Genomic DNA, 10,000 nt, shown 5'->3' with positions numbered 1-10,000 from the left:
ATTCACACAGATCCTGCCCGGTAACGTCCCTCGGTCAGTTTTAGTCCCCGTTATCACCATTCCCGTCGTCCGATTTTTCTGTTGAGTCCTCATCTTCCTCAGTTATGTCATTGTCCTCCTCCTCCTCCTCCTCCTCTTCCTCCAGGATGTCTTCCTCTTCCTCCAGGATGTCTTCCTCGATGATCTCATCCACAGGGCACTCCATCAGGCTTCCCTGACTCAGGCAGGTGGCGATGGTGGATCCCGTGCTATCATGTTCTGGACTCGGGAAGAGAACCTTCGGGAGCCCTCTACGCTGCCGGCTACGTGGGTGGACGCAGTGCGTCCCCGGGATGTGGGGCTCTGAGGCGAGGGAGGGCGGGAAAGACAATTTAGTCCCTGAGTATTGCACGGAAAGTTGCATTTACATAGCGCCTTCTGCGACCCCAGGCTACCCCAAAACTCTTCACACCCAGTGAGGTCTCGTCACTGCTGTAAAGGAGGAAGTGGGGCAGCCAACTTGTGCACAGCAAGCTCCCACAAGCAGCACTAGCGTCATAGGGGTTTACAGCATGGAAACAGGCCCTTCGGCCCAACTTGTCCGTGCCGATCCTTTACTTTTAACCACGAAGTCAGTCCCAATTGCCCACATTTGGCCCATATCCCTCTATACCACGTAACTGTCTAAAAAGGCAAAATTGTACCCACCTCTACTACTGCCTCTGGCAGCTCATTCCAGACACTTAAAGAATAAAGAAAATTACAGCAAAGTACAGGCCCTTCGGCCCTCCAAGCCTGCACCGACCATGCTGCCCGACTGAACTAAAACCCTCTACCCTCCCGGGGACCATATCCCTCTATTCCCATCCTATTCATGTATTTACCACCCTCTGGACTCTTCTGTATCTCTCCCCGCTGACCTGAAACCTATACCCTCTTGTTTTAGACTCCCCTCCCTTTGGGAAAAGATATTGACTATCTGGCTGATCTGTGCCCCTCATTATTTTGTAGACCTCTATAAGATCGCCCCTCAGCCTCCCTACGCTCCAGAGAAAGAAGTCCCAGTCTATCCAGCCTCTCCTAATAACTCAAACCATTAAATCCCGGTGGCATCCAACGGCCAGGGGATCTGATTGTTTAGTTATCATAGAACCCCTGCCGTGCAGGGGGGAGAGGGGGGGTGGCAGAGCGAGAGAGTGGGAAAGGGGAAGAGGGGGGAACGGGAGAGGGGAGAGGGGAAGAGAAGGAGCGGGGGGAGTGGGGGAGCGCGGGGAGAGAGGCAGCGGGGGAAAAGGGGCAGTGGGGGAAAAGGGGCAGCAGGAGAAAAGAGGGAGCGGGGAAAGGGGTGAGGGGGCGAGGGAACGGGGGGGGGAGAGGAGAGGAGGGGTGAGGAGGGTGAGAGGGGAGAGGCAAGAGGGGGAGAGGAGAGGAGGGAGAGGGGGAGGGGGGAGAGGGCAAGAGGGGGAGTGGGGGAACAGGGGGACGGGGAGAGCGGGGGAGGAGAGTGGCGAGGGTGAGCGAGGAAGGGGGGGGGGTGGGGGAGAGTTCGAGCCATGGTTTGAGCTGAGATGATAATTTCCCAGCCTCTCTGAGCGAGTGAAGACATTGCCCCAACCCTCAGCGCAGTGAGGAGTCTCTGAGCTGTGTGATTCGGGGAGGCGGGGGGGGGCATCATTCCCAGAGATTCCCGTCTCTGCAACCTCGGATCCTCGCAGTGAGGGGCCACAGCGGGTGGCACTGGGGTCTGAGATGGAGGAACACTCGAAGCTGTGATGGTCCACAGATGCCCTGGGGTTGAACTGCTGCCAACCCGCAGCTGCTGGCCAGACTGACCCTGCCAACAGGTGTCATGGGCTTCTGGCAATTGGCTAGTTCATGCCAACCGGCCTCAATCTCCAGTCTGTTCTGCGTTCCCAACACCCTCTAACCGAGGGAGGGTGGCAGATCAGCCAATGGCTCCCATTCCTGAGGCCTATTCAATGAGGTTGCCCGACCCTGCTGGGAACTGGGTGGCACTGTGATGTCTCCCTCAACCTCGTTCAAGATAAGGGACCTTCAGACACTGACCAACAAGACACACACACGACTTGTCAGGAAACACAGGGGTCTCTGACACAACTGGACTCCAGCGGAGAGGCAAGAGACCAGACAGGAAACACAGCTCCCGCCAAAATAGAGAGAGAAGTGAACAAAAGGTAGTGGGAGGAAGCGCTCAGGAGGCTGGGGCAGGGGGAGCGGTGGGGGGGGCACTGACCTTTGCGGTTGTAGCAATCCTCGGCGTAGCAGCTATGGGGTCTGGGAGTGCGAGGGCCCACTCCCTTCTTTGGCGGCAGGATGCAAGAGGGGGTCACCCGGCTGGAGCAGATGTAGCAGGGAGCCGGCAGTCCCATCTGTCCAAAGCCCCTGAAGAAGGGAGAAAGAGAAAGAACAACATTGGTCCGAAATATGATGGCACAGCGGTTAGCACTGCTGCCTCACAGTGCCATCGACCTGGGTTCAATTCCTGGCTTGGGTCACCATCTGTGCGGCGTTTGCACATTCTCCCCATGTCTGCGTGGGTTTCTACCGGGTGCTCCAGTTTCCTCCCACACTCCAAAAGACATGTTGGTTGGGATGTATTGACTCAAACAGGCACCGCAGTGTGGCCACTGGGGGAATTTCATATTAACTTCATTGCAGTGTTAATGTAAGCCTTACACGCGACAAATAAATAAAGTTTAAACTTCAAGAAATATCATGGGACAGGGAGGAGGGACATACTTCGCCCCTATTTCCAGCGGGCAGGAGTGACAGAGGGGGCTGAAACTGGGGCGGGAGATCCGGTGGGATTTCCTCACTCAATTGTCCTGAACTCCCCTCCTGCCACCCTCCAAACAGTGATGGAATGGAGGGAGTCCGTGTGGGAAGGTGCCTGGGCGTTCTATGTCCAGGGGAGGGGGCGGGAGACGGGGTCCACATCCATGGAGTGGGGGGGAATGTCTGTTTCGCGGGGGAGGGGTGTTGTTCTGGGGTGGTGGGAGGAAGAGGTCCCAGAGGTAACAGGCCCATCACGGAGCTGGGGTACTATTTAATCTACACTTATTGATCTGATATCGGAACGCCCTCTCTGTGAAGAGTCAAAGTTGGTGATGGGACGGGTTCCTTGGGTCCAACTTCCTCGGTTTTATTTGTCAAAGTGTTTTAAGGACAAGGCAGGAAGATTCAGTGCTGCAGCTGACTGGAAACATTCTGCTTTGGTCTACCTCGAGACCACAATTTCCTTTTATATTCTTATATTCATTCCTGGGACATGGGTGTCGCTGACTGGACCAGCATTTATTGCCCATCCCGAGTTGCCCTTGGAGGGCAGTTGAGAGTCAACCCCATTGCTGGGGCCCTGGAGTCACATGTAGGCCAGACTGGGTAAGGACGGCAGATTTCCTTCCCTAAAGGGACAGCAGTGAACCAGATGGGTTTTTCTGAGAATGGTTTCATGGTCATCAGTAAATTGTTATTTCCGCAGTGTTTTTTATTGAATTCAAATTCCCGTGGTGGGATTCGAACCCGGGTCCCCAGAACATTAGCTGAGTTTCTGGATTAATAATCCAGTGAGAATACCACTAGGCCACTGCCTCCCCTGTAATAATGAGAAAACTCCACCATTGCTAGGGGCACAGCCAGGTAAAGGACATAGTTTGTGGCCCAGTTTCTGGTAATGAGATAATGGGAGTCTCCATGAGAGTGATGGGAAAAGAGCTACAGACCGTAGAATCCTTACAGTGCAGAAGGAGGCCATTCGGCCCATTTGATCTGCACCAACCCTGATGGAGCAGACAACATCTCTGTTGGAATTACCTTTCCCTTAGAACCTGAATGGTTTGGACTGCTGACCTTCCCCACCCACCTTACCCAAAGGCGTTGCCACATTGCTGGCAGTGGTATTCAGCGTAGCCCCACATCTTGTCACGTGGCACTGGGTCATATTTCATCTTGCATCTCCGGCACCTTGAGACCTATAGACAGAGGTCCCAGGTCAGTTCATTCCTCGGACATCACCCCAGGCGCAACAGAGGGCAGTACAAAGAGAGGCCATTCAGCCCATTGTGAATACACCTGCCATTAAGCACCTGTCTATTCTAGTCCATTTTCCAATACCTTGGTCCATAGCCTTGTCTGCTATTGTGTCTCTGGGTTAGAATATCCCTGCCCACTTGCCCCTAATACAAGAACCAGGATCAGGAATGACCCACACTGCACTAACATTCAACACAATCATGGCTCATCTTCATATAATCCCCACAGTGCAGAAGGAGGGCACTCAGCCCATCGAGTCTGCATCGACAACAATCCCACTCAGCCCCTATTCCCGTAACCCCACGTATTTACCCCGCTAATCCCTCTAACCTATGCTTCCCGGGACACTAATCCTCCCCATATACTATTACCCAATCCTCCCCGTTTACTAATACCCAATCCTCACGTACTCTATCCTCTAATTTCACCCACCAGACTAATTGAACGGGGAGGAAAGGTGCTCAGGAGAAACTGAGCATTAACAGGATATTCTGAAACCCTACAGAATCCCTAGTTAGTTATAGAGGCCATTCATCCCATCAACTCTGCACTGGCTCTCTGACAGAGTATCCTACCCAGGCCCTCTCCCCAGCCCTATCCCTGTAACCCATTTACCATCTATCTTACCTACACATCTTTGGACACTGAGGGTCGATTTAGCGTGGCTAATCCTTCTAACCTACACATCTGTGCAGTGTAGAGGGGAAACCAGAGCACCCGGAGGAAACCCAAGCAGACAGGGGGAGAGAACGTACAGACTCCACACAGACAGTGACCCAAGCCGGGAATCGAACCCGGGTCCCTGTCGCTGTGAGGCAGCTGTGCTAACTATTGTGCCACCGTGTCGCCCCTCCAACTTCAATGTTCCTTCCTCCCCCCGATGGTTCACGAGGAGACTTGAACGTTGTCCACCAAGCTGGGACCCAGACCGATTGGGAGGTGTGTCCCGTAGGGTCCCAATTACTCTCACTGTGGCCAATGCATCCATCCAAAGGCCTACAGGATGGTGATTAGAAACTGGAAAGATGGGTAATTTTAACCCCCTCCCCCCCAACCCTCTCCAAACAAAGAAGGGATACACGGAGGCCCAATTCTAAAGTCAAAGGTGAGACCACCCTATTGGGCACAGCACAGATCAGTTTTCTGGTACGTAGCTCATTCGTCCTTTGATAGGGGAGTCCACTGAGTGGAACTTTATTCAGAGCAACTCAGGAGATAGAAAGTAGCAAACCCCTCCTGGCTGCACCACCACCACCCCCCAACCCTCCCTCCCTCCAACCCCCAACCCTCCCTCCCTCCAACCCCCAACCTTCCACGGACCCCCACCCCTCCCTCCCCCCCCACCCTTTCCCCCCCCTCACCATCCACCCTCCCTCCCCATCCTCCCCCCAACCCTCCCTCCCCCCCCCACCCTCCTTCCCCACCCTCCCTCCCAACCACCAACCCAGCACGAACACCCACCCCTCCCTGCCCCCTACCCTTCCCCCCCCCTCACCATTACCTCTCCCCCCTGCCCACACTCCCCCCACCCCACACCACCCCCCCCCCCACCCTCACTCCCCACCCTCCCCCCAACCACCAACCCCCCACGGACCCCCACCCCTCCCTTCGCCCCCCCCCATCACCATCCACCCTCCCTCCTGTCCCCCTCATCCACCCCCACCCCTCCCTCTCCTCACCATCCCCCCTTCTCCTCCCACCCCTCCTCTCCCCTTCACCATCCCCCCTCCCCCACACCCCCCCCCCCCCCCCCAATCCCCCCAACACCCCACACCCGGGCACTGCCCCCTACCAGTTTTCTGTCAGGCACCCTCCTCCACCAGTAATTGTCGCACCGTCCGCACGCAAACTGTCTCTCCTCCCATGGGATGAGTTTCTCGTTGGCCTGGTTGAATAGTTTCAGGTTCTTCACTGTCAACGCTGTGGCCAGGTTCTGGGGATAAAAATGGGAAGGGAGGGAGGGAGGGAGGAGGCAAAAATGAAAGACTTTTTTTTAACTTTGAAGTTGCCATTCTACAGCAGAAGCTTTGGTCGTTCCCCTCGCCTTCTTTTAATTGGGAATGGGTTGAAGGGTTATGGGGAGAGGGCAGGAAAATGGGGACGAGGAGCGTTATCAGCCAGGATCAAATGGCGGAGCAGACTCGATGGGCCGAATGGCCCAATTCTGCTCCTTTATCGTATGAACTTTTCTGACCCCTTTCCTCTCCTTGGCACATTCCCTGGTGGATTTCACCCGCGAGTGGGATATTTTAGATTGATTCTTTCATGGGATGTGCTTTGTTGCCCTTTGAACCTAGTGCCTCGCTGGGCCATTTCAGAGGGCGGTTGCTGTGGCTCTGGAGTCACATGTAGGCCAGACCGGGTAAGGACAGCAGATTTCCATCCCTTAAGAGCAGCACAGTGGCATAGTATGGGGGGGGGGGGTGGTGGCATGGTGGCATTCTGATTAGTACTGTTGCCTCACAGTGCCTAGGGACCTTGGTTTGATTCCCAGTCTGTGTGGAGTTTGCACATTCTCCCCGTGTCCGCGTGGGTTTCCTCCGGGTGCTCTGGTTTCCTCCCAGAGTCCAAAGATGTGCTGGTTAGGTACATCGGCCGTGCTAAATTGCCTCTTAAATGTCCTGGGATGTGTAGGTTAGAGGTAAGAGCGGGGTAGATATGTGTGGTTATGGGGATAGGGCCTGGGTGGAATTATTGCCAGTTCAGACTCGATGGGCTGAATGGCCTCATTCTACACTGTAGGGATTCTGTGAAGGGGCATTAATGAACTAGATGGGGCTTTTTTTTATAACAATCGATAATAGTTTTACACTCGTCGCTTCTGAGACTAGGGATGGAATTTACCGTCCCGCCTGTCAGGGGAATCGTAGCGGGTGGGACAGGACCATGCAAAGATCCACCGATCTCAGGCAGGATTTTCCAGTCTCAGAGCGAGCACGGAAAATCCCGCCTTGGTTTTCAATTCCAGATTTTATCAATTGGATTTTAATCCCACCAGCTGCCGTGATGGGATTTGAACCAGCGTCCACCACAGCATTAGTCTGGGTCTCAGGATGACTAGCACACTACACCATGACCTCTACCTATTTATAGCTCTCTACCAATTTACCTGTCCCACCACTCAGGTTGGGGAGATGTCGGTGTTGGACTGGGGTGGGCACAGTAAGAAGTCTCACAACACCAGCTTAAAGTCCAACAGGTTTATTGGGTAACGCAGGCCACAAGTGCTCCTGTGACTTGTGCTATCAAATAAACCTGTTGGACTTTAACCTGGTGTTGTGAAACTTCTTACTATCATTCAGATGCCAGACAAGATTGTGATGGCCATCTGTCAGGACTGGGAGTTTGAACCTTGGACCGTGTGAGATTTCATAAACATCAGTCATACTCTGCCCAAACTGCCACAATGAGAATGTATTCAAGAGGCAGTTAGATATAACACTTGGGGTGAATGGAAATCAAAGGTTAGAGGAAGGAAGCAGGATTAGACTGTTGAGTTGGACAATCAGCCATTATCGTAATGAATTAGGGCAGCACGGTGACACAGTGGTTAGCACTGCTGCCTCACAGCTTCAGAGAGTCGGATTCGATTCCAGCCTCGGGTCGCTGTCTGTGTGGAGTTTGCACATTCATAAGAACGTAAGAAATAGGAGCAGGAGTAGGCCATTTAGCCCCTCGAGCCTGCCCCGCCATTCAATAAGCGTCGGGGGACTGAGCAGAGTTACGGGAATAGGACCTGGGTGGGATTGCTGTCAGTGCAGGCCAAATGGCCTCCTTCTGCACCATAGATTCTATGAATGGCGGAACAGGCTCGAAGGGCCAAATGGCCTCCTCCTGCTCCTTTTTATCTTCTATGTTTCTCTGCCACACGGCTTCAGTTTAATATCCATTTAACCATGGCTAATGATAAATATCAAGGCTGGGTGGTTCTCTCTAATTGCCTCTCTGTCATGGAAGAAAATCAGTAAGAAATCTCACAACACCAGGTTAAAGTCCAACACGTTTATTTGGAATCATGAGTTTCGGAGCACTGCTGATGAAGGAGAAGTTCCTGATTCCGAATAAACCTGTTGGACTTTAACTTGGTGTTGTGAGACTCCTTACTGTGCCCACCCCAATCCAACGCCAGCGTCTCCACATCACAGAAGAAAATAGCTGGTGTCTGCCCAGAGATTTCCGAGACTTGGAAAACACATCACGGAGTTAAAATTCCATTCTGCTTTGGTCTGCTACTAATCACATTTGATTATGATTCCAGCTACCCTGGTTTATAAAATTCCCAGGTTTCCAAGCCCACCTCTCCGACAGCACATTCCAAGAACCACCCCCAATTAGAGTAAAGGCAGCAGACACACGGGAACACAACCACCTCCAAGCCACACTCCATCCTGACTAGGGAATATATCGGCCATCCCTTCACAGTCACTGGGTCAAAATCCTGGAATTCCCTCCCTAATGGCATTGTGAGTCGATCCACAGCACGGGAACTGCAGCGATTCAAGAAGGCAACTCAACCTTCTCAAGGGGCAACTAGAGATGGGCTATAAATGCTGGCCCAAGAGCGACATCCACATCCTGGAATTATTTTTCTAAAAATCTGTGCCAGAAATAGCGATCGGCGAGGATTCCCCACAGTCACAAGAGGAGGAAATGGGTCCACATCTCCCACAACAATGTGGCCATTTGGACCACAGCAAATGAGAATATCTAGAAGCTTCCTGACAGTCCAGGGGTGTGTGTGTTCAACCTGAGCACCTCCATAGCACCATCACGGTAAACTCAGTGAGCAGCCTCCCTTGGCACTGACCAATTGCAGTCCACAAGCTCAGCCTGTGCACCCGAGCGTCATTTGCCCAGATACCAAAACGTCCCGTGAATCAAGCAGTGAGTCAGCAACCTATCACGTCCGCCATCCCAGTGCTTCATGGAGTCATAGAATCCCTACAGTGCAGAAGGAAGCCATTCGTCCCATTAAGGCTGCACCAACCACAATCCCACCTATCCCCTTAACCCCATGTATTTACCCTACTATTCCTAAGGGGCATTTTATCAGGGCCAATCCACCTAACTCGCACATCCTCGGAAGAAACTGGAGCACCCGGAGGAAACCCACGCAGACACGGGGAGAACGTGCAAACTCCACACAGACAGTGACCTCAGCCTGGAATCGAACCTGGGTCCCTGGCGCTGTGAGGCAGCAGTGCTAACCACTGTGCCACCCTGAGTCGAACTCACTCTTACCTTTACATCAGGATCCTCTTTAATTTTCACTTTCGAGCCCTGGAACAAGAGGAGATTTGATCAGCTGTCAGTAATGAGGGGTAGAAACTACTAGGAGGCCATTTTCCTGCATTTAGGTCACAAACTACAGACCATTTCTAACTGGCCGTACCCCTGGAGGTTGAAGTCACATGACTTCCTGCCTTGGACCAATGGGCACCCTCACTGCTTTGCCATCACGTGTGTCATCATGACAACCGTCTTCCTATGGCCAATCAGCATGCAGATTGACCCCATTACCTGATTGGATGACAAATAATATTTTTCCCCGCAACGTTGAGTTTTAGAAAACAAAAATAGATATTATTTTCTTTATTGGTGTCACAAGTTGGCTTACATTAACACTGCAATGAAGTTACTGTGCGAACCCACTAGTTGCCACACACCGGCATCTGTTCGGGTACACTGAGGGAGAATTTAGTGGTATTGATGTGAGAGTTGTATTGTGGACTAGTAATCCAGAGACCCAGGGTAATGTTCTGGCGACCCTGGTTCAAATCCCATCGTGACAAATGGTGAAATGTGGAGTCAATAAAAAAAAACTTTCTTTTCATATTAGTGTCAGAAGTTGGCTTGCATTAACACTGCAATGAAGTTAATGTGAAAATCCCCTCGCCGCCACACTCTGGGTACACTGAAGGTGAATTTAGCATGGTCAATGACTGAACCACTTTTCACAAGGGTGTCC

The 10,000-nt window shown here is 52.6% G+C and overlaps 2 protein-coding genes across 2 annotated transcripts in view; both read right to left on the bottom strand.

Annotated features, from left to right (window-relative positions):
• rab3da (RAB3D, member RAS oncogene family, a) overlaps nucleotides 1-2,254 on the bottom strand; it is a 63,515-nt gene extending 61,261 nt beyond the window's left edge. The window contains exon 1 of the mRNA XM_080216667.1: nucleotides 2,234-2,254. The gene's annotated coding sequence lies outside the window, so the exon portion shown is untranslated. The remainder of the gene's footprint in view (nucleotides 1-2,233) is intronic.
• Nucleotides 1-10,000, bottom strand: part of LOC145361084 (shiftless antiviral inhibitor of ribosomal frameshifting protein homolog) — a 17,434-nt gene that overhangs the window by 106 nt on the left and 7,328 nt on the right. Inside the window, exons 5-9 of the mRNA XM_080216668.1 lie at nucleotides 9,274-9,312; nucleotides 5,825-5,965; nucleotides 3,868-3,971; nucleotides 2,234-2,382; nucleotides 1-342 (exon numbers count right to left, since the gene is read on the bottom strand). The exon at nucleotides 1-342 is cut by the window's left edge and continues 106 nt beyond it. Coding sequence (XP_080072794.1) covers nucleotides 41-342; nucleotides 2,234-2,382; nucleotides 3,868-3,971; nucleotides 5,825-5,965; nucleotides 9,274-9,312 — 735 coding nt within the window. The 3' untranslated portion in view covers nucleotides 1-40. The remainder of the gene's footprint in view (nucleotides 343-2,233; nucleotides 2,383-3,867; nucleotides 3,972-5,824; nucleotides 5,966-9,273; nucleotides 9,313-10,000) is intronic.

The sequence above is a fragment of the Carcharhinus amblyrhynchos genome, chromosome 33 (genome assembly GCF_965287045.1).
Source record: "Carcharhinus amblyrhynchos chromosome 33, sCarAmb.v2.hapA, whole genome shotgun sequence".
NCBI classification, from domain to species: Eukaryota; Metazoa; Chordata; class Chondrichthyes; order Carcharhiniformes; family Carcharhinidae; genus Carcharhinus; species Carcharhinus amblyrhynchos.
The sequence above is the reverse complement of the archived record's forward strand: the minus strand, read 5'-3'. Positions and strand labels throughout refer to the sequence as shown.